The 25,161-nt window shown below is 38.1% G+C and overlaps 1 protein-coding gene across 1 annotated transcript in view; it reads right to left on the minus strand.

Annotated features, from left to right (window-relative positions):
• CFAP54 (cilia and flagella associated protein 54) overlaps window positions 1-25,161 on the minus strand; it is a 100,916-nt gene that overhangs the window by 13,220 nt on the left and 62,535 nt on the right. Inside the window, exons 46-60 of the mRNA XM_088532882.1 lie at window positions 24,797-24,979; window positions 22,873-22,959; window positions 22,517-22,639; window positions 22,226-22,279; window positions 20,862-21,078; window positions 20,412-20,506; window positions 18,501-18,670; window positions 14,877-14,979; window positions 12,397-12,535; window positions 11,297-11,454; window positions 10,913-11,098; window positions 10,049-10,175; window positions 4,224-4,379; window positions 3,480-3,588; window positions 651-756 (exon numbers count right to left, since the gene is read on the minus strand). Coding sequence (XP_088389008.1) covers window positions 651-756; window positions 3,480-3,588; window positions 4,224-4,379; window positions 10,049-10,175; window positions 10,913-11,098; window positions 11,297-11,454; window positions 12,397-12,535; window positions 14,877-14,979; window positions 18,501-18,670; window positions 20,412-20,506; window positions 20,862-21,078; window positions 22,226-22,279; window positions 22,517-22,639; window positions 22,873-22,959; window positions 24,797-24,979 — 2,013 coding nt within the window. The remainder of the gene's footprint in view (window positions 1-650; window positions 757-3,479; window positions 3,589-4,223; window positions 4,380-10,048; window positions 10,176-10,912; window positions 11,099-11,296; window positions 11,455-12,396; window positions 12,536-14,876; window positions 14,980-18,500; window positions 18,671-20,411; window positions 20,507-20,861; window positions 21,079-22,225; window positions 22,280-22,516; window positions 22,640-22,872; window positions 22,960-24,796; window positions 24,980-25,161) is intronic.

Genomic DNA, 25,161 nt, shown 5'->3' on the forward strand with positions numbered 1-25,161 from the left:
AGCACAGTTCTCAGAATTACAGAATTATTTTAAATAAAATAAAAGGTGTAAAAATAAGCACAAATCTTGTAAACCCACAGATTAATTGATAAAATAATAATAATAAAAAATAGCATACTGAGTGGCTGCTACTTTAGAATTTTCTTAGAGCTGCTCATAAGCATTTTTTGATTAACGTTCTATTTTTCTTAAATCTTAAATACTTCTTTTTCTGTAATGTTACACATTATGTTCAGAGTGTAATGTTTGTAGCCACTCATGCTGAAAAACTCAAATCTGATAAAAACTGAATATTACCATGTAAGTCTTAGGTTAAATGCTATATTTTCTTTGCTAAGCGCAAATTATCATGTAATCAGGAAGCAAAACACTGTTAATGTTCTAGCTTTTTTCCTGTTTTATGTAGGAAAATGTTTTAGATATTACTATAGATATTGTTCAAAGCAATAAACATGAGAAATCACATCAGATAAGATAAAATTCTACTGCTGTACCACATGATATCTCAGTATGATTTTTCTAGTAGAACTTTCTTTACCAGTAGGATTTATAAGTCACAATAAGTTACAGCACGGCAAGATGCACAGTACTCTAATGGGAATAAGTTTCCTGCTTTGAAGACGCCACTATCTGTAACATACGAAACATACCCGTAACTTGGTAGGGTCCATCTTATCAGTCGGTGACCCATACTCTTTATTTTTAGCAAAATGCAAATATAATAATGCTATTTCAAGATAGGATTTCCTTATTAACCTGTAAGAAACAGCACACAGATAATAAATCTTACTATCAGAATAAGCTTTATGGTGTCTGACTCCTGTACAAGACAAGCCAAACAGCCTCACTAAACAGATCATTCATTCAGCCCACATCACCTACGTAAGCTGTATCATCTTTCAGAAAGCCATGTGATCCTGTTTCTACGTCTTAGTGACTCTAAAATATCCTTATGGTATGCTTAACAACACCATGATTTAAGACTTTGCCAAATATAATTTGCATTATGTGCAGCAAATATTCAGAAAACAAATTGTAGTTTTGCCAAGTATACCGATCTTTCAGTACAGGATCTCTATAGATTTCTCTGCCTTTCTTCATGTTCAAACATATATCCATTGTCAGCTTTCCTGAAACAAAGATGGTTGAATCTTTGGTTGCAGGTTTTGCAGGTTTGGTTGCAAAGATGGTTGCAGGTTTTCAATTAAACCTTGATAATGTTCTTCTCTCCTCCAAGAATCAGTAAGAATACACCAGGTGACCAGAACAGTCCTTCATTTCCTCATTGGTCTCATCTGAGGAACTGACGAACACAACTAATTTCTCAGTTTGGAGTTCTGCATCAGAAGCTATGCATTTTCAGATGGATTGTTCTCATCAATTCCTGTTCTCCTCCTATGCTTCCTTCTCCTTTGGGTCATTTATACTACCAGTCTTATAAACCAGGTGAAATTCTCTGTATCTGAAGATCTTCCCCAACTTTCCTGATTTGCAGGTTTCTTACGGTCTTTCCATCCATCTTCGTCCTGGCTGTGTAGAGTTCTCCAGTTCTCTCCCAGGAAGTGGCTATCCTGGTCTTAGCAACAAACTGTTTAGCAAACAAATTGTTTATGCAGTCACTCTTCTGCAGAGAGTCATATAGTGCAGAGTTGCTGCTCAGATGTTGCAATAAATTCCTGCTTAGATATGATTTCTGTGGAGCAATACACTAGAGTACTGAAGTCAAAAATGCAGTACTGTTCAGAAGAGGACAAACTATTTAAATGGCAAGATCACACGTTCTACACTTAGCCATATTTTAGTTAACTTCCTAGTCTTGTTAACAAAAATAGATGTCAGACATCAAGAAACAACAACAATTAAGAAAAAAACATAGGTATTTGAGAACTTGTACAAAGGTGATCTGGAAATTGAGCCTTGACCTCTAAAATGAAAAGCTAAAGTACATCAGTGTTGCTGTACAGTCATTTAGAAAGATTGTAGCAAATTAAATCTAGAAGTAGCAAATAAGCTTGGAAAAATCACTACAGTGTAGTTCTATGCTGTCTTCCATCAGCTTGACCACTTGTAGCAGTTCATTATTCCGCTACTGCTTCTGTGTTCAGAGTTCTAGTTCTTTCGCTAAAGTAACAACTATGCTCAAACTATGAAGGCAAACTGTTGCCTTTACACTGCCTGTAACTAGGCAAGGCACATTGTTCTCATTGGGATTGGTCAAGAAACTACAAAAAAAAAAATGATTGTTCCCTTTGAGCTCAAGCTTTGGGCCCAACAGACAGTTACTGCTAAGGCCTGAGGTATGCCTGGAGCAATGGCATTAAGCTAAAGTGAGAGGAACAAATAGGACAGATACTCAAGGCCAAACAAGATTGAGGCCTGTTGTCCTTGCAGTTTTATAAGTAACTGTTTGATAAGACTGAAACTCATTGGAATTAAGTAAATCCTTGTTCACTGTCCAGAATGACTGATAGGGATAGCATGGACCAAACTTCCAAGCTGGAAGGTACAAATATGTTATGTCAGCCAACCAGCAACTGAAGCTGATGCACAGCAGCTGTATTGTTGAACTCTCGTGCTTCCCAGGGCAGGACATGGGATGCCCACATCATGATGGAGGAGGAACGATGAGCACTCTCATTGTTGCTTAGGAAACAACATGCACAATATTATTATTAATATTAATTAAACAATATGCGCACAATATTAAATTATCAAGTTAATCAGTGAAGTAGAAAATTATCTAGAGAATTAACAATTTTGGCTAGTCTACAGCAAAAGGATTAACTCTTTGTTTGCTTGTTTACTTGTTTGTTTTCAACTTAATGAGCTTGTAAATATAGCGTTTGTTTCACACAGTGTGCTATCTTGTAAATCTGAGAGATCACAATGAACCCTGACAAAACCCTACAGCCTAATGTCCAGCATATCAGAGTTGATTGGCAGAATTTATTGGCTGGTTTGGTTCAGTTCTTTTGGCCCCTCCTTTGCTGAGAAGTAATGCCAAAGTCATTCTCCTGACATCTGTTACAAAGACATTTCCTATCCTCCTCCTGCCTGTGTTCTTCTACGTGTTTCTGTCTGCTAACCTTTTCAGCCTGGATTTCTATTATCTGGAAGGCCACAGATCATCATCTAAAATATGACTAAAAACTCAGTTTAATTAATTGATGTGTTCTTGATGTTGACAGAGGGTACAAGTTTGAAAATAAAACTGAATGTTGTAACTTTTTCTACTGAACAATATATTTCTATTTACATAACAATATATTTAAATATCAAAAATGTATTTAAATCTTTTTAACGTTTATTTTACAGAAGACAGCACACAGTAGTTCTTCTATACTGTTGTAGAAAAAAAATCTCCAAAACCACGGAAAATGTTTCATAATAGAAGTCCCACCAAATCTCAGAGAAAAAGTCAGAAATCTATTTTCAAATATGATTTAAATTAGATTACTGTTAAAATTACTGTTTCTTACTCAAAGTTTTGATCGTGTTGCTGGCTTATTTTTATAGCATCTGAGAGGTTCTCAACAGCTAGCCGTGACTTGTTATTACCTGCTTCAGTTATCTGGCGCTCAACCTTACCTAAGAAAGAAATATAGAAAGCAGATGTATAAGATTTGTATAAGATTTTTTTTTTCCAGTATAGCCAGACTGGTTTTCCTCCCAGGAAAGTCGAAGTACATAATTCATTATCTATGCTTTTCTTGATAAGCATTTTTTTTCATTTTATTTTCAATGCAATGCATAAAACTTACATAATAAGTTACTTCATACAGCAGCTACAACAATCACAATTTCAAATCGTAATGACTTCTAACAATAAAATCCAAACAAAAGCAAATGCTGTGCAATTCATTAGCTTTGTTAGAAGATCATTTAGAAATGCTTTAGGAGCATCTCATCTTCTTTAGTTCTGACTGATTTAAGAAGCTAATTAGCCTTCTACAGTACTCTAAACTTCATTGGATATGACCTTTGATCCCTCATAACATAGAGGTGGGAGAAGGTCTATTGTAGTTTTTAAATAATTTGTTGAATAATGTACCAGTCTGCATATCCCATCATATATAAACACAGAAGACAGATCAGCACTTACACAGTATGGCAAATATCAAGTTTATTCTATTTTTGCTGTAAAACATTTGTATTTACAATAGACCACAGACATAAGCCCGTCTTTAAAAGGCAATCATAATGTGTGAATAGATTTCATTTACCTATCTGAAAAAGAAGTTCAGCTTCCATATCCCTTTTTTTTGTTGCAGATGCCCTGCAAAGCTCCAATGCTGTTTTCAAATGTTTGAGAGCATGTAGCCATTGCAGTGGATCTCCTCTTTCAGATGTACAAGCTATTTTTTCAGCTAATGTGCATCCTGAAAAAAAAGTAGTTCTTAGTGAATCACTTAATAGAAAACCAACTTATGCAAAAAGAAATTAGTTCCTTACAACAATTTCCATTACATATTTGCTGTTACAATCCAATTCTCAAATATCTGATTAGGGGATAGAGATATGGAACTATAAAGTTGTTGCATTAATGTATGTATGCTGTCAATGAGGCTTACCTAAGCCATCCTAATACAGGTCGCCCTACGCAAACAAAACCTTTCACAAACTGCCTGGAAGGACTGCTGGAAAGCTTTACTTGACCTGGCAATTATAGACAAAACCTGAATCTCCTCTGAGCATTTTACAAATTCCAATATTCCTTTTGTATTAACCATAACACAGCCCACCTCACCTCCACCGGTGACCACGTTCAACAGGTACGAGGCCCTGGAACATGTGAATCAGATAGAGGAGGCCTTGAACCAAGGCCCGTCTAAGGGGATCTCTACACAGGGGCAGTCTAATCCATGCAGCAAGGCTGCTCCCCCTAAAGTGAAAAGGAGCACCCGGAAGAAGCGGCGGGTGATCGTCGTGGGTGACTCCACGCTGCAGGGCACGGAGGCACCGATATGTAGACCGGACCCCTCATCCAGAGAGGTCTGCTGCTTACCTGGGGCCAAAATAAAGGATATCACAGAAAGGCTCCCAAGAATTGTTCAGGAGTCGGACTATTATCCTCTACTATTGATTCATGTGGGTGCTAATGATGCCATGGGGAAAATGAGGGACGTCAAGCAAGACTTCAGAGCCCTAGGGATGGCCATCAAAGGTACAGGTGCCCAGGTGGTGTTCTCCTCCATTCTGCCAACGAGGGGAATGGACTCAAGGAGGAGAAGGCGAATATGGCAGCTTAACAACTGGCTGCGCCGCTGGACCTGGCAACAGGGTTTCGGCTTCTACGACCATGGGTCTCTGTTTGATGACCAACAGCTAGTGGGGAACGATGGTACTCATCTTAGCAAGAGGGGCACACGTCTCTTTGCAAAAAGGCTGGCCAACCTGGTTAGGAGGGCTTTAAACTAGGCAAGAAGGGGGAAGGGGAGTGGCACACTGACGCGGCAAGCAGTACCGCACAGCCCAGGTCAGATGGCATCCAGCGGGAGTATGGTAGTGGGGAAGTGAGGATAGGAAATGATCACAGAGGGTCCTCTTTCACCCCTCCTGGGAAACCTGTGGCCTCTGTTGCTTCCCTGAAATGCCTGTATACCAATGCGCGAAGCATGGGGAATAAGCAGGATGAACTGGAGATCTGTGTGCGGTCCCAGCGTCATGATCTCATCGGAATCACAGAGACGTGGTGGGATAGCTCGCACGACTGGAGCGCTGCCATGGAAGGCTATGTGCTCTTTAGGAAGGACAGGCTGGGAAGGCGAGGTGGTGGAGTTGCTCTTTATGTGAGAGAGCAACTGGAATGCATGGAGCTCAACCTGGGAGTCGAGGATGAGCGAGTTGAGAGCTTGTGGGTAAGGATTAGAGGGCAGGCTAATGTGGGAGACACTGTGGTGGGTGTCTGCTACCGGCCACCTGACCAGGACGAGGAGGTTGATGAGGCCTTCTATAGGCAGCTGGATGTTGCCTCACGGTCACAGGCCCTGGTTCTCATGGGGGACTTCAACTACCCCGACATCAACTGGGAGGACAACACAGCCAGGCATAAGCAGTCCTGGAGGTTCCTGCAGAGCGTCGACGATAACTTTTTGACGCAGGTTGTGGAGGAGCCGACGAGGAGAGGTGGGCTACTGGACCTCGTGCTATCAAATAGGGAGGGCCTAGTAGGAGATGTGAAGGTGGGGGGTAGCCTCGGCTGCAGTGACCATGAGTTGGTGGAGTTCAGGATTCAACGAGGAGGAGGAAGGGCTGTGAGTAGCCTTGCAACGATGGACTTCAGGAGGGCCAACTTTAGCCTCTTCAGAGACCTCCTCGGTAGAATCCCATGGGCTAGTGCTCTAGAAGGCAGGGGGGCCCAAGAGAGCTGGTTAGTTTTCAAGCGGCACTTTCTCCACGTCCAGCAACAGTGCATCCCTGTGTGTAGGAAGGGAGGCAGAGGGGGCAGGCGACCTGCGTGGATGAGCCGGGAGCTTGTGGCAATGCTCAAGCAGAAGGCAGCGGTATACAGAATGTGGAAAAAAGGACAGGCCCCCTGGGAGAAATACAGGAACGTAGTCAGGGAGTGCAGAGATGCGACAAGGAAAGCTAAGGCACGTCTGGAAGGCAAGCTGGCAAGGGACGTTAAAAATAACAAAAAAAAATTCTTCAAATACATTAACAGCAAAAGGAAGATCAGGGAAAACGTGGGTCCGCTGGAGGACGGGATGGGCACCTTGGTTACAAACAACACAGAAAAAGCAGAGTTGCTCAATGCCTTCTTTGCTTCGGTGTTTACCAAGGGCAGCCCTTTAGAGCCCCAGGCCCTAGAGGCAAGAGAAGAAGCTGGTGGAGAGGAAGACTTGCCCTGGGTAGAGGAAGATTGGGTCAGAGAGCACCTAAGGAACCTCGATACCCACAAATCCATGGGCCCTGATGGGATGCACCCCAGAGTGCTGCGGGAGCTGGCAGATGCCATAGCTAAGCCGCTCTCCATCATCTTTGAAAGATCCTGGAGAATGGGGGAGGTGCCGGAAGACTGGAAGAAGGCCAATGTCACGCCAGTCTTCAAAAAAGGCAAGAAGGAGGACCCAGGCAACTACAGGCCAGTCAGCCTCACCTCCGTCCCCGGAAAAGTGATGGAACGGCTCATACTGGCCGTTGTCTCCAGGCACATGGAGGACAAGAAGGTGCTCAAGAGTAGTCAGCATGGATTCACCAAGGGGAAATCTTGCCTGACTAACCTGATAGCCTTCTATGATGAAATGACCAGCTGGGTAGACGAGGGGAGAGCGGTGGATGTCGTCTATCTCGACTTCACCAAGGCTTTTGACACCGTCCCTCACAACATCCTCCTGGGCAAGCTCCGGAAGTGTGGGATAGATGAGTGGACAGTGAGATGGATTAGGAACTGGCTGGATGGCAGGGCCCAGAGAGTGGTGATCAGCGGTGCAGAGTCTAGTTGGAGGCCTGTGGCTAGTGGGGTCCCCCAGGGGTCAGTCCTTGGTCCAGTCCTGTTCAATTTATTCATCAATGACCTGGATGAAGGCACAGAGTGCTCCCTCAGCAAGTTTGCTGATGATACCAAACTGGGAGGAGTAGCCGATACCCCAGAGGGCTGTGCTGCCATCCAGAGGGACCTGGACAGACTGGACAACTGGGCGGTGAAAAACCTCATGCAATTCAACAAGGCCAAGTGCAAGGTCCTGCACCTGGGGAGGAATAACCCCAGACACCAGTACAGGCTGGGGACCGACCTTCTGGAGAGCAGCTCTGCGGAGAAAGACCTGGGTGTCATGGTGGACGACAAGTTGACCATGAGGCAGCAGTGTGCCCTCGTGGCCAAGAAGGCCAATGGGATCCTGGGCTGCATTAAGAAGAGCATCTCTAGCAGGTCGAGGGAGGTGATCCTGCCCCTCTACTCAGCCCTGGTTAGGCCGCATCTGGAGTACTGTGTCCAGTTCTGGGCTCCACAGTACAAGAGGGATGTGGAGCTGCTGGAGAGAGTCCAGCGCAGGGCTACAAGGATGATCAGGGGCCTGGAACATCTGCCCTATGAGGAGAGGCTGAGGGAGCTGGGCCTGTTCAGCCTGGAGAAGAGAAGGCTGAGAGGGGATCTAATCAGTGTATATAAATACCTCAAGGGAGGGAGTGCAGAGGACGGGGATGGTCTCTTTTCAGTGGTGGCCACTGATAGGACTAGAGGAAATGGCCGGAAACTGAAACATCAAAAATTCCATAGGAACTTAAGGAAAAATTTCTTAACAGTGAGGGTGACAGAGCACTGGAACAGGCTGCCCAGAGAGGTTGTGGAGTCTCCTTCTCTGGAGATCTTCAAAACCCGCTTGGATGCAGTCCTGTGCCACGTGCTCTAGGTGTCCCTGCGTATGCAGGGGGGTTGGACTAGATGATCTCTAGAGGTCCCTTCCAACTCTAAGCATTCTATGATTCTATGATTCTATGATTCTATAACTAAAGTCTTCACTAATAAATTTCACAGCTTTTAGACTGTACTCCACAATATTAATCAATTCCCATATGATCTTCCTAAATGGGTGGATTTGGCAGGAGGAACTGTCCAAACAAGGGCATTACTGGGGGGAATCTGTACGCAGCTACAGTGCTAGCAGTAACGCGCAAGAGGAGAGGAGCTCTCGAGCAGAAGAGCTGGTGCTGAGTACCTGGCAACCGCACAACATGCGTTTCAGAGCACTTAACTATGGACTAGCTCTGGTCTAGGCTTAAGGGCTAAACACACAGTAATGCTTGAAGCGCATTTGATATGTACAAACTAACAAAGATTTTGTGTACAGGCAGGAGCACACCTGCCATAAAAGGAATCTCAGACCCTGAGGCTTCTCCACAATGTGAACCAAAGTGCACTGAGTGGAGATGATCAGGAGGTTTGCTTCATAAAGCAAAGCTCCCTGTCTGAACCAAAATGTTTGCACTGTCTTACAACAGCGTATGAAATAGGAACAATTCTGATGGTTCATTCTAATTTAAAACTGAATATTATCCTTTTATTTAAAATATCTGTACAGTCATCTTTGCAGACACAGTTGAAGAGATTTAAACAAAATAAACTATGACTACCCGCATCACATCATTAGCAAAACAAGACATGGTTATGTTGAAACAATACAGTGGGTTTAGATTAATAAATGATCTCCAGTATTTCATATAGGATGCTAAAGCAATCTGCATTTCCTCCCTCAGCTTCAAGGGGAAAAGAGGCACTAGTTTTTAGCCATAACACTATTCCTAATGAAACATCATTCTCTGTTATCTTGCTCTAAACTATACAGCAATACTTTAATCTAGCAAACATATTCAAACATACGCCAAAATAGGTTTAGCAGAAGGGTAGGGAAACAACCTTAATATTTTATTTAAATATTAGCTATGCTAGTCCTTGATCTTCAAAATGTGTTTGTTTTTCCTAACTACAATGACCCAATAATTTTGATATATACTTTTTAATTTCAGACCAATCCTACTGATTATCTTCTGTTTCTATCCAGCATATAGCCAGGTTTACATATAAAGAAAAGTCTTACATTTTTAATTACATTGTGTAAATGTTATTTAAAGAGTAACAGCAGTAAGAGCCACTATTATTTTGTTGCAAAAGGAAATCGTTAGAGAATTATCACTATCACCTCATATGCTTTGATATCATTATTTAGTTCCCATATAATTGTTTCTAAAGAGGTAGAACACAGGCAGTTTTCATAGAATGTGTTATTAGCAAATGGAAAAGTACTGCTAATGTTCACTGGTAAAAAAATGAAGCACGTATTAGTTTCACCAAGCTATAACATTTATATACAAGGTCATATTTTAAACCTTTGTTGATTGTAATTGCTGTAAGAATTATACCTTGCTTATATAGATACACATTAAATGGAGCCAGGCATCTACTGCTGGCTTTAAAAATAATTTTTCTATAATGGAAACAATTGGGTTTGCTACACTTTCTTCAGACACATCCATTTGTCTGCTGATACATAACATACAAATAGAAATGAAGGAAAATGAAAACAATAGTGTATTGCATTTTTCTTACCAATTCTCATTTTGACTTGGGCTAGCAAGTTGATATGTGGCAAGTAGATATTTTTTGAAGGTAGGACTGGACACGTAAGTGTAGTGTCTTCTCTGTGCTGTTTGATTGGTTCTCCATATAGAAATATCTATGAAAAAAAGCATATTTTGTAAACTTAAGTTATATAAAGCAAATTAAATAGCCTTTTTAAAAAAGTAACTTAGACACTTGCAAAATGCTGGAATTCTGTGTGTCATCAAAAGTACTGGAAAAGAGCCTGATGCTCCTGAAGTCCTTCACTTTAGACTTCCTTTGCAGAGGAAGTAAGGTTTTTGAGTTTGGTAACAAATGAACACGAAACAACTTCAATGAGGTCTTTATCAGATTTATGAGTGTTAGGATTTGACTTCTAGAAGCAAACTCCCTCAGGCGTCATTAAACAGGCAGTCATTAAGAACAGAATTCCTGAGCAACCTGAGTAACTAACTGCAAAAAAATCCCACTTCTAAAACAAATCCAACAAAGGCCAGGAAAAGGAAAAAAAAAAAAGAAGCAAACAAACAAAAAAACACTGCAAGTGCAGACCTGTCAAACTTTTCACTTCTGGGACATGCTGTAAGCCTCTTGAAAGTTAGCAAATTTCATAAATGTACGTCTAAAATTCTGCAGTTATTTATATAATTCTTCATCATCTTGGGGAACGAGTATTAGATTATACTACTGTATTAGGAAATACAATAAAAGAATTTGTCTGGAGATTTTCTTGAGAAAGTATATCAAAAAAGGACAAAGATTGCAGAAGGGCATATCTATTTTTAGAACACAAGCAAATAAATAATATATTACTATAGAGTCCTCTTACAGATTTCATCAATGTGTACTCACTGCTTTAACAGTAAGTTCATGTGCCAGAGTTAGTAAGTTTAATGGTTCCACCGTGGAGCAGTGATGCTCTGTGTCCTCTCCTGTTTGCTGTGTCAATATGTCTGCCAGAAGGAGCATGGTTTTCACAAGGGTCAAAGAGGCTGGAGGGGAAATGAGTGTCTCTTCCTGGAGCAAACTTACGATATTCTGTTTGAACACAGGTAACATAAACAGAAGTGGTTACTGCTTTTGCTGTCGATTTATAAGGACAAACCACACAAAGTGAAAACAATCTACTTTAGAGGCAACATTTCAAGCTTATTTAATCTTGTCTTCAGCTTTTCTTACTCTACAAAGAGATGTATCAACGAAAAATAAAAAACAGTTCCTCCATTGTGTTCAAACCTGCAGAAGTTGTTTAATTTCTGCCATGGGATGTCTTTCTTGCAGGTCAAGAATAGCAGCTTGCACCATCATATCAGCCCGAGTCTCGATATCATCAAAGGTTTCTGCCTCTAGTATCACTTCTCTTATCAGAGTTTTGTGTTCCACCATATCATTTTCTAAAAGCAGGAAGTATATGAACAGTGAAAATACAATAGAAATAATTTTACAGTATCTGCTCCTTTCATTTTTTAAGTCACTCCCATATTAAAAAATTACTGAAAATCAGACATTACAGATCCCATGTTTAATAATACAATCCATCACATTTCCTCTCAGAACAAAGAAAAAAAAAGATGTGTTTTTAAACTGTTAATACTATAAATTCATCCAGATGCGTCCTTTATGTGCAAGCATCAGCATACATAATCAGAATTTTGCAAATCATATGTCCTTCTCATCCATCCTTCTACATATTCAAATATATGATTTTAGCTATCACTCCAAACCATAATAGCCATCACAGAAATTGCTCAGTACAAATTAAGACCAAAGTTTGGCTACAGACCTAGACATTAGAATTTTGATACTTGAGTCACCTTCAGTTTATATTAAGCTTATAGGCATAAGGAAAGAAAAACATTTTTATTTGTAATCAAATTGTAATAAATGTATTCTGTACTATCTCACTAATATAAGATTCTGGACCAAATTCAGATATTTTCATTTATAGGAGAAATAAAAGATGAAAAAATAAAAGTATCTGACATTTTAAAAAATAGAATAAGCAGCAGCAATAAACTTTTTTAAAAGGAGTATACCTATTTAGCATAAGTATAATAGAACATTGGAAATTTTTGTTGCACAAATGATTTATCAAAAGGTAATAATCATTAAATGAACATTAGTATAATGTTTTTGTTTATATGCTATGGGGAGAGATTATACTCTGAAAAAAAACATATTCCTTGATGCCTTGTATGAATTCAATTCAAATAATTGCTCAATGATAATAAATCACAGGAATATTTTAATATTTTAATTTGTGGAAAAACAAAACAGAGCTTGAATAGGCTCACTTGCCTATTATACTCTAAAAGTCTAAAACAAAAAAGAAATACCTTCCATATCACCAGCTCCATGTATATGTGTTACTAGTGCAGACACTAACATTGTGCGACACTTTAGCCAGAGACGTGTGTTCAGGTGATCTTGTGCTATTACATTGTGAGGCAGTTGAGTATCTTCAGTGCAAGAATCCTAATAATTTCCAAAAGCAAGAGAAGTGTCACAGACTGAATAAACTACATTACTGTAAGTGAGGCTTTGCTTAGTTCAGTACCATTATCAAACTGCCATAAATCAAAATAACACAAATATGTGACAAATAATAATACAGTTACAAGCAAAAGCCTACTTGAAGGTTAGATGCATTATTTTTTGAATAACAAGGGTCCATTTATTGTTCAACTTGAAACCTACAGAAAATTGAAATGTTACAAATTACAACTAAGCCAGCTTTTATGGGAAAGTCCATAAATTCTTCTACTAGAATATTTATCAGTGATAAGCACTGGATTAACTGAAACATCACATGATGGAGAATATTCTAACAGTTTGGATTCAGGAAATACTGTGTGTCAACTTTTGACCTGGATGAAGGCACGGAGTGCTCCCTCAGCAAGTTTGCTGATGACACGAAACTGGGAGGAGTAGCCGATACCCCTGAGGGCTGCGCTGCCATCCAGAGGGACCTGGACAGACTGGACAACTGGGCGGTGAAAAACCTCATGCAATTCAACAAGGCCAAGTGCAAGGTCCTGCACCTGGGGAGGAATAACCCCAGACACCAGTACAGGCTGGGGACCGACCTTCTGGAGAGCAGCTCTGCGGAGAAAGACCTGGGTGTCATGGTGGACGACAAGTTGACCATGAGGCAGCAGTGTGCCCTTGTGGCCAAGAAGGCCAATGGGATCCTGGGCTGCATTAAGAAGAGCATCTCTAGCAGGTCGAGGGAGGTGATCCTGCCCCTCTACTCAGCCCTGGTGGGGCCGCATCTGGAGTATTGTGTCCAGTTCTGGGCTCCAGAGTACAAGAGGGATGTGGAGCTGCTGGAGAGAGTCCAGTGCAGGGCTACAAGGATGATCAGGGGCCTGGAACATCTGCCCTATGAGGAGAGGCTGAGGGAGCTGGGCCTGTTCAGCCTGGAGAAGAGAAGGCTGAGAGGGGACCTGATCAGTGTATATAAATACCTCAAGGGAGGGAGTGCAGAGGACGGTGATGGTCTCTTTTCAGTGGTGGCCACTGATAGGACTAGAGGAAATGGCCGGAAACTGAAACACCAAAAATTCCATAGGAACTTAAGGAAAAATTTCTTAACAGTGAGGGTGACAGAGCACTGGAACAGGCTGCCCAGAGAGGTTGTGGAGTCTCCTTCTCTGGAGATCTTCAAAACCCGCTTGGATGCAGTCCTGTGCCACGTGCTCTAGGTGACCATGTGTGCGCAGTGGGGTTGGACTAGATGATCTCTAGAGGTCCCTTCCAACCCTAAGCATTCTATGATTCTATGATTCTATGATTCTATGAACTGATTCTTAAGATTAATCCTATTAGAAAAGTTTGGCTTTATTCCTCTCACGCAGGAACATAACACACAACTCTGAGGTTCAGAACAGACTATCCTGTTAATGAACAGTGAAATGTCAAGTTGCAGTGCCTCACTGGTCATTAAAAGCCCACATGAATGTGACATAGTACTGGAAGTGATTGGGAGAGTTCTCAGTGCAACTCCCTGTGCCACCTTCACATGTTATAAACTGCCTTTCTGTTACTGATGCTCTACTGCCTGCATGCTAAAGGTTTGTGCCAGCACACAATAAAACCTTGCTGCATAACCTGTGTTTTACTTGCATGAAAGATCTTCATATATGACTTGCATGGATACAGCTGAGAAAAAAAAAATCATAACTCAGATGCTGGCTACATGGAGGCCAAAGGAAGTTGGACATATGGCTGGACTTGATGACCTTGAAGGTCTCTTCCAACCACAGTGATTCTAAGTGTTAGGTCCTAGGCTCTATGACACCACACAGAATGATCACACTGCTGTAAGAAAAAAACAGATTCCTATCGTATGTGCTACAAAATCTGGCCTCACCGCACAGTTGCTCTGTGCATATGAGTGAGTTTGATTTACTGTGCACTTCACAGTGGGCGAACGTGTGGTGTAGGAGGAAGAGGCTTTCCAAAACATGCATTATTGTTCCTACATGTTAATTCAGCAGAATTCAGCCAAAATCTTGCTAAATCACAGCAATGATATGAACTTGTCTGTATGGCTGTTTGAAAGAAGTAGGTCTTCATATTAAAAACAAAAAAACTAAAATACCATAAGTTTTCAGTTGATAACTTCGCTTTTCTTCTTCCCTCTTTTTTTTTCTTAGAAACATTTTTAGAAACAAAGGAAAATTTTCGGTGGTGGCATTTAAAGTATCGAAATCAAAACTCAATATCTGCTATGTTCTAACAGTCTGAAAAATCACTCGACACTTAGTACAAGACTTCATATGCTAAAAAGAAAATAATGTATGCTTAAACATACCAAACACTCCTTTCCCTGTATTTTTTCTTGAAAATGGGTCGCTTTCATCCTAAAAAAGCTTGCATCTTGGAGAAGTCGAATTGCAGAGAAAGCCAAAGCAACACTGTGATATAGAACAATATTTAAAAAGATATATTATATTTGGCATTTTCTGATTTCATCGTAATAGACATTTCACTCCTGAATACAAGTCAGCAGCTCTCCATTGGTTTTTGCCTCTATAAGAACAAAAAGAAACTGCACATCAAGCACACTGTGAATTTGCAGGCATTGCATGTGAAAGTGAGAACAGGGCAGCAAGAGACAATGTCCTGCCAAGAACAGCCACAGCCTGATAATAATGCCTAAGCCAGGACATGGGAGCTTCAGTGGGGAATGCACCCTCACTTTCAAGGACATGTCTTTCTTCAGGGTGGGCTTTACAAATCAGAAGATGCAGAAATACTAAAAAGGACAATATATACTTGGAGAGTTCTGTACCTCATCCAAAACCAAAGTAGTAAGAGAACACCCTCCTCCTTACAGCCTTTCCAGGTTATATGCTAAGCTTTTTATTAAATCTCAGTGACTTAACTCTTACAGGAGCTTAGTAAGCACCATCATCTCAAAACTGGACTAGCTGGAAATGACATGATATTGGGTCTGCCCCGCTTTTGCTCTCACCATCATAAATTCTTTCTATCTCCAAACAGCATCTGGATTGATACACACATTATTAGGGCCAGTACAATACCAAACTCTATCCTATATTTTCAAAAATTGTGAGTTGGGACCCCCAAATTTTGACGTATTTCTTAAAATACTAACTACTAGGCTATTTTTCTTTTACATGCTATCTTTTTAAAACTTTCAGATACCCCATTCAATTTTCATTATACACAAACAATGTATAGCCCTGACACAAGACTTTGTGGAAAAAAAAATATTTTTTTCAGGATATGAAGACATTTGTGAAACCAACTGGGAAAATCTTTTATAACAGGATTTGTTGCCTATAGAACATGTGCTCAGGGTGTTCTGAGAAGAACTGCAGAGCTAATGTCTCATGGGTATCAGTTTTCAATCTCTGGGTTTTTCCCTAATGTAAATGTCTACTTTCTGCTTCTTCTCTAAAAGATTTTGGTTTCTTGCAATACTGCTTATTCTCTACCCACTGAAGCATGATGCAAAAGTACCTGAAATCGCCCCTAGCTCAATTGTAAAAGATATATATTTTTTAATTTCTTAAAATTTAAAACCCGGAGGCTAATCTATGCTGAAGTCTCACTTTAGAAAGGTCTGCCCACTTTGAAGTAAAAGAATAACATGACTTATGGACACCTTGAGTCCCTTTCGCACTGCCAAAGTAACATAAAGAGCCTTTACAGCAGGAGTCATGCAGACCCTGTAAGAATTTACTGCTTTTAAGAAGTGCTAGATTAGTTGTCCTACAGTTCTTGATCTATATATTGAAATGACAGAACAAGAGCTGCATTACTCTAAAGTTACTCACATTATTGTGCCAACATATCTTTACATACGGGATGGATAATCTGCCATTTCTGTTCTTGTGAGGCAGAATTAGATGGATTATACCAATTCTGCACAAATAAACCCCAAAGTAACAAGGAGTACCAAAAGAATTAATATCTTGCCTTTCAGCTCTTGGAATTTAATTTATGACTCACTTTCATCATCCCTTTAGCTCAGTTTTAGTCAACAAAATAATATCAAAATAAATCAGTGTTGAATTTGGTGCTAACCTTCTCTCTAACAATCTAAAAGACTACAACTTGGCTTATAAAAGCAAAATGCACAGTAGGTGTATTCCAATGAAACATCCTATCTGCTTGCTTTTTATAAAGGAGCGTTTTCCCTCTGAAACAAGGCATCGGACTAAAAACTACAGCAAAACATGACATTTTTCAAAATCTTGTTTGAGGTGCCGTGGCTAACACTTCTCAGGTGAGATGCAGAAGGTGCAGCACCAAAGGATATATACTGACTTTGAAGAATATTAACCCAGCTTCCTGAATGCCACTGCCTCCACTTAACTTCTATTGTCAGCACTGAGCAATACTGAAAATGAAGCCACTTTTACATACATGCTTACCTATAAATTTCACCAGTAAAATGTAGACCACAAGCTCAAATGTGTAAATATATATATAGCTTTAAGCACTAATAACACAAGCAGACAAGCATGTATTTGGCTAATTAGACATCTCATATATTTAGGATGGACAAACATGTCAGTAGTCTCATTGAGATCAATGGAATTATTCCTGTAAGTAAAATTATTCTCGGGCTTTTTTTTCTTTTTTTCTGCAGGACAGAGGCTGTAATGTAGGAGTATCCCTTGATGAAATTTTTGTGACTTTTTTTTTCTTGCTGTCAACAAGAATGATGTGTCTATATATTTCCCTTGAAAAAACACACATCCTTTTATCAGCTGAATCAGAAAGTGACAAGATGATCAAAATTGGAAAGCACAGCTGACTATAACAATTTCACCACTAAGTCATTTTGCCAAAGGAAAAAAAGATGAATTTCTGTAATATCATGCAAAGTTTGATTTCCAGGCTGGCAGGCAGGAAACATTCAGCTGTCTGAAGGAATGTTTCATTTGTTTCTCAGGCAAATATATCAGCAGTTTCCATGGATGGCAATGCAATAAAATTGCAAAACAGGGAGGAAAAGAAAAACAAACTCATGCTTTTGTTTTGTTTTGTTTTTCCTGCTACCTGAACACTTCCAATATAGAAGGCCCATTATAGACACATCAAAAATTTGTGAGTCCCCAAAAACAATCCATAAAATTCCTGACATCCATAGGAACCCTTGATACTATATAAAAGTTTCTTCAGTCTGAGATAAGGTATAAGCCAAGCAAGAAGCCACACTGCACAGCAATAGCACTGAAAACTGAACTGTTAGGAAATGGCTACCTTTTAAAATAATATAAAGAAAATAGAGGAAAGATGATGTTGCAGTACTTTTTCATGATTTTGGTTCACTGATCTATACAGCTGCTATTTTTGTATTTTTTTTTCTATTCCAGTCACATAGCATCTAAAAAGGAACTGTGAAACTTCAATACTATCTGATTTAGAACCTTGTTTATTCCCTTACATAGGTAGCTGGGAGAAGGAGAAGTAGGCCAATTTGCAACACAGAAGAAAACATTTAGCTTTCGTTAATTGAGTAAAAAGTTAACAACTCTTTTACCCTCAAAAACTTTTCAATTTTAAGAAAAAATGGATTAAAAAGAGCTGAACAGTATTAAAGAATATTTATTGTTAAAACTATTATCCTTCTTCTACAAGTTAACATAAAATACATAATACTTAATATAAAATAGGAAAATAGTTCTCCTAGATAAAAAACAAATCAATATTCAGAAAGTAACATCTGCAAAGAGTTTCTATATTTGTGCATTCTCCATGCACTTAAAAAACTACTCAATTATGATTTCATGAAGTCCTTTCATAGGAAGTAAGAACCTTAGAAAACATCAGATTTTGGAAATGATAACTCAGAGGATATACCTGGCAGATCATATGAATACAGTGATATTCCACATCCTATTATTCACAGTCTTCCATATCCCAAATTGTAGAAGGAACATTTGATCACATCTTTTACCTGAAAGCTGCTTGATGGCTTTGCTGAGAAATAGCTGCAAGTTGAAGCTTGGCCTCAATAACAACCTCTAATTCCTCAGCAGAACAACAAGAAATCTTCCCATCGTGCTTGTCCTGTATGCTCTGCACAAGACACTTAAGATTGTCTTCAGCTTCTGTCAGTAAGATCCCCTACAGAAGAATATAGCATCATATGATTTCAAAAAATAATACAGGAAAAGGAAAATTTCTATAAAATTTCTAAAAACATATTTTAGTCTGTTATGCCCTACTACCAGCACATCTTGAAATAAATCAGCTTGAATACAATACACCTTTTCTATGAGTAGTGGCAGGGGAGTTAATTTTGATTTTCGCAGGTTTATAAATTCAACATGTTGAATCTAGCAACATCTTTACTGTGCCTTTTTATTATTGCAATTTATGCTTTACTACATTATGCATTGCAAAAAGAGTATTTTGTGGCTTAGCAACATTACGTTAGCAACACATTTTTTCATTCCCATCTCTCATAGGTATACCTGGTAACATTATACTACACTTTTTATATCAGTGATTTAAACAACAAAATTTAAAATAAATATCAAATATGTTGCAAGAAGTGCTATGTTCTTTTCTGACTATATTTTGACATAATCCTTGAGTGCAGAGGGCATCCATGTTCAGCTGCCCATCCCAAGCATAATATATAGTTTCTCTGACCAACAAAACAGCAAGAATCTGAGAAAGCCAAAACCAAATCCAAAAGAAAGTTCAATTTTAAATAAAAGCCCAATCATGGAGCACTCAGAATTTAAAAATAATTCAAAGATTTGTATCATCTAATATCTTTTTGGTCTGTTTCCTCAATGAATCCTGAGCTCACTTAAAAAAATAGAGTGGTAAAGGCGTTAGAAAGAGTTGGAAGGATTAGAAATATATTATCCTCCTTAAGAAGGACCCATTCCAATTGATTTAAATTTTCTATTATTTAAGTTATTTTCACACTATACCAGAACTTTCTAGCCTTTAGCCTTTAGCAATTGCCAAATAAATTCATTCCCCTTTTCCAAATGGATTTTATACATTAATTTATCTATAACAATGGCCAGAAGAGATGCTTCCAAAGTGAAAGTCCTCAAGAAAGTATTTAACTTATCATGATTTGAAATGGTTAAGCAGGAAGTTTAAATTAAAAAAATAAACAAACCAAAACTTTTCAGAAACCAAACAAGCTGTGATATAGGGTTTTTTTTTTCCAAATAAAATGTTCTGAAAGAAAAGGATGACAAATTTGAAAGCATGGTACAACTAGCATACGTAATACATAATCTTTTTTCCACACTTATTGCTCTGTTCTTTATCTTTTCCACTAAGTTGGCTACCTTCAAGAAGGTGGCATGTACTGTAAAAGCATGTCAGAGTTCACTACTTTTCTGTGATAATCTCAGCAATATCTTTTTTACTAAGCATATTCCTGACGATGCATTTTTTTCAAGGTATAGAACAAACTAATTGAATGATTTGCTCATAAAACATTTTGGGTATGGTACAGAATTCATTTCTATTTAATCATACAAATACTGGCCTATTGAAATGTCTAAATTGTTCTATCATCAGGGCCGTCTCTGAAAGTAGATGATTTTATTCTTCAAATTTGATTCAGTTTTACCCTTGTTGCTGAAAGAGTCATTCTGTCATCTGTTTGTGACAATATATCTCACAGATATTTACATAGCATACACCTGGCTGTAACCACTGGAAGTATTTGAAAGACTTCAGCTATGGCTAGTAAGATTAGAATCAGATTAGAGTTTTTTAGGGAGCTTGCCTTCCTCCCACCATAATTTCTATTACATCAAAAACATCTGACATGTTACCAGAACAGTCAACAATTTTTAAAATCACTTTTTTCCCTAAATAACAACATTACCTTTAGCATGGCCATGTTTAATTCACCTTTACAGTCAACTAGCTGCATCATTGTGCCTCTTGGTTCTCGTTTTCTTGAATTCTTGCTAGCATTGACTGTAAAATACATTTCAAGTGAAAATTCAGGTAACAGAAGGAGAACCAAAACATTTTCAGTCATTTGAAGAACACACATACTTTTTCTCTCTTTATCTTTGGGACTCTCAATCTCAAAATAAGCAAACAAGAACAGAAGGCAGATCCGATATGAGATATTAGAGAAAAAAAAAACTGCTCATTTTTTCAATAATGACTTTTTTTTCAGCAACATTTCATATGAGTATTGTTTAACATATGACAAATGAGTGAATATATAGTTGTTAAAAGTCATACATAGTTATTAAAAGTGAGAGCCTTACACATCAAACAAGTTGCAGAATAAACTCACTGTTTTACCATCATTATAAATTACCTTTGGTAGTTGACATCATAATTCTTCTTGGCCTCCTCAAACTTCTGTTATCAATAGAATAGAGGCATTTTTCCACTTTCTCAGGTATATCATTTATTGTGGCAGAAAGAGCAATAATGAAATGCATTTTGGCTAAGGTTAATTTATTCATAATTTGTTGGTTGCACAGTGGAACAACTGCTAAAGACAGACTCCAGTTAAATATGTCTTCCAATACCTACAACGAAGTTGGAATTAGTTTGAAATGATATATATTATTGTTGTTCAAAGCATATTTTACTTCTATTAATAATGATGTTTATCAACATACAATAAACATTTGTTTACTTATTAGTAATATGCCCTTAGTCATTACGCAGGAGTTTCTATTTTCCTCTCCAAACAACCCCCTAGTAAAACTTGCTAGACCCTCAGTGATCACTTCTCCAGTAGAAGATACATCTATGATATTATAGCTATTCCTCTGTGTGGATTTTAGTTCTTTGCTTTGTCTATTCCTAAAAAAGATAGGCAGGTAAATCTGTAATTCAGAAACTGCAATTCAAAACAAGCTCTGTTTCTAAAACTGATCCAAGCTAGAAAGATTAACAAGGAGAAAACTTCCTCTACCACATCATTCAAGCATATTTCACAACATCTGTTCATTAATTATTATTCCATTCCTCCTTGATCCTGAGTTATATTAATAATAATATCTCTTATCAATAGATAAGAGATAGAAAGAGATAACAACAGTAATAAATTTAGAAGTAGAAAATCTAAATCACTTTCTAAAATCATGTTTATTCAAATTACAAGTTCAACCACAACATTTACTCCTACTATATTAATGGCACTCGGCAAAGCAAGAGAGGAAAATCAAAAATCAAAAATTAAAAAGAAAAACAAAACAAATGGTGAACATGCAGTTGACTAAAATGTCTGGTTTACAGATTCCCTGCTTTTTTAAAAATGAATTTCAGCCCCTGTCTGAATTAGGACAGACATATGAATAAAGCCCTGACTGACAGAAATAATAAGGCTAGATGGAGTTCTTGGTGTTTTAAGCATAATGTATATACACCAGACCCTACATAGCATGATGAAGCCCAAGTTTACTAGCATGCTTTGTTCAGACAAATCATACATTTACACATAGCTCCCTTAAGAGCTAGGACACAAAACTGAATATTTACAAAATAGTAAATGAAATATTGTTGAGGGGGAAACACTGTTTTCTATTTGCTCCTTTTTACCAGTAACAAGTATATTTTCTAAATGAAATCTCTAACAGTTGCAAGGTAGATAAATTCCTGTGAGATAGATACTTCTATCTGGCATTAAAAAATTTGCTCTTGCAGGATGTTCTTTTTAGTGTTTCTTACCTGTAAATTTGTAACAACCAGGAGAGATTTTGAGGTGTCAAATCTCTGAGAGACCTGTACAAGGGACAAAACCCCAAATATATAGCATATAATAATGAGCAAAAAATGGAACAAGTGAGATAACAGAGCAGTGTGACTGAACAACGAAGGGAAATTTGTGTTGTTATCAAAAAGAGGTGGGAATACATGCTTTTTTTAACAATATGTAATGACTTTCAGATTTGGCATTTTTGCAGTTTTATGAGGAGAAGCAAGTGCTGCAGCTCAAGGATATAGTTTCATAATTTTTACCTTCTGTTGCTCCGTTGGCCTGTAGCCTGCAGGTAATTTCCATGGAATTTTTTCACCACAATTAAGCAAAGACAGTTCATTAAAGGCCTCTGTAAAAAATCCTATATCTGTAAGTACTTTAATCTATGAAAAAATAAGAGATGCTTCAATTTATTTTCAGTTACATTTTTTGCTCAAAATGTAATGTATTAACAGATAATCTTCCATAGAGCTTTAAAACATTTATTTTGCAGTTCATATTAGGGACATAAATACAAAGAAATATCAGACTAACTATTAGATTAACTTAATAAAAAAGTGAAAAGCTTATTTCAAATATGATGTATTGTGTTAATCAGAACGTTTTCTTGGACTACCTTCAAGATTCTTCCTTCAATACATTTAGCTGGGTCCCGACAAATCTCAGAAACAAAGTATTCATACAACGTGAACAGTGGTAAGATCTGTAGGAAAATATCAAGCGACCTAGTCATAAATGTCATAATATATATAATTACATGTATGTTGCAATTATGTCACGAATATGGAAATAATATAGTAGTTCTGCTTTCACTGACGCAAGGCAGGATACCCTCACAACTTATTTTATGTTCTAGAAGAATGAACATCTTAAAATGTTCTTCACCTGGCTAATCTAGCCCCTCATTCTTTAGTACTATATTCTAAATGATTCAAAGAGTAGAATGTAAAGTTATCCTCTCCAATTATTCTCTCAGTTCATATACCATACATTTTATTTACTATTGCTTTGATCACAGGACTTTAGGAAAAGCAGATTCTTTCCCAACAGAATGTATTTATTTATTGAAATGGAAAGAACTTCTAAAATGTAATTAGTGTTCAGCTTATACATTTTGCTTCATTTTAACATGCTCCTCAGCTCAGAACAAGAAACCTTACTGTTACTTCCTTGTCGAATGTATTTTGGTTTTTTATAAAGTTGCTTAGTATTTCAGAATTTGGATTAGAGGTGCTTAAGAGAAATGTCTTAATTGTACAGATTGAGTTTCCAATCCAAATTTGAAGCACTTACAGAAGAAAAGTTTTTTTGAAGTCTTGTTTAATAAGTCTTGAATCTTTATGCATTTGGATTTGACTTAAAGCATCACATCAGCTTAGTGTCTGCCATCCAAAACATTCCTCAACATACACACTGAATATCAGTGGAAATGAAGCTCTCTTCTTGCTGAAATTGTAACTGCATTGACTATGATCTGTGACTTGGTTCTATATATTCTGTTGGTACAAGTGCATGTTATGTAGAGCTGGCAGTCAAATTAAGTGTCCCAGCCTCCAGTTAACTGTTCACTCCTTGACCTTCCATAGAGAGGGCAATTAGGCAAAGCTCAGTAACAAAGTGTACTCCAGGAAAACAGGATGGAAAGGAGCCACATCAGTCTATAAGACAGAGAGAATTCCTGAAGTTCCAGAAGAAACTCAACTGTCTTGCTGACAAAAAAAAAAAGAAGTAAAGACCTTCTTTACTAACCAGTGTCTCATGACACTGCTGCCAGCCAAAATATCCTGTCCCTTTTCTTGTTCTAGTTGTGCCACTTGGAGTATCTTTCCATAGTCAGATTCAACTCAACAAGGAACCAAAAAAAAGCTATCCAGTTTTTCTGCTGAGGAGTTCTCTGTCAAGCAGGGAGTTGGGGAATTCCAACAGCTACCTGATACGGTGTAAGAAAATCTACCGGAGCAGATGGGACCAGACAGATTGATATGTGGAACTGCTCCTTTTCAGTACTAGTAAGGTAGTATCTATGTATTCCAGGCACAGCACTACATCTTTGGAGGAAGCTGGATTACACTGCAAGAGGTGTGTCTTTAAATGGAAGAACGGTTATATGAACGAAGGTTATATGAAAGAAGCTGTAAAAAGAATCCATACAGAGATATGAGAAGGATAGTTGTGTGTGAGGAGGATTTATTTTTACAGAATGTGAAATAAAATTGTTGAAAACATTCTGGATATACTGCATTTAAAGTAATTATATGTACCATATATTAAAACTGTATGTAATAGAGAATTTCCCCAAAAATGCCTAGGAAAGTCATGTGGACCATGCATTGTTATCTTCCTGAATAAATAAGTACCCTATATGTACTGAAAATTTTAGGTATCAAGCTCAAGCTGTGCCTTTTATCGCCCTCAGTGCTGCAAAACACAACCATGTAAGTATTACACGAGAGCTTATATTGTTTCATAAGTATATTCAATATAAAAAATAAGACTTGATGTCTTATAATTCACTTCCACTTTTTAAAAAATGTACTTACTGTCAAGTTTTGTTTTGCACAATGTAATTCAAACATAAGGAAATTCAGACTTGCAATTACAGTGGAGATATCAGCTCTGTAGCGATCAGAGAATAAGTCGATACCAGGAATAAGCATATTTATTTCATATTGTGCATAGTCACAGTCAGACGTGGGATGTGGAAGAGAAGCTCTAAACAGGGCCTGAAAGTGATAATAATGAACTGCTTGTAAAAAGAAACATGCATTAATGAAACTATAAAAAACTCAACCTCTGAGACTCATTTTAAATGACTTCATAAATGGAAGTCAGTCAATGTCCAAGTACCCAAGACCCAATGTCCAAGACAAATTTATGAAAATTACTGCATTATATGTGAACTTGA

This window comes from Tinamus guttatus, unplaced genomic scaffold, assembly GCF_059628265.1.
Source record: "Tinamus guttatus ecotype Peru unplaced genomic scaffold, ASM5962826v1 Tinamus_guttatus_pri_ptg000472l, whole genome shotgun sequence".
Taxonomy (NCBI): Eukaryota; Metazoa; Chordata; class Aves; order Tinamiformes; family Tinamidae; genus Tinamus; species Tinamus guttatus.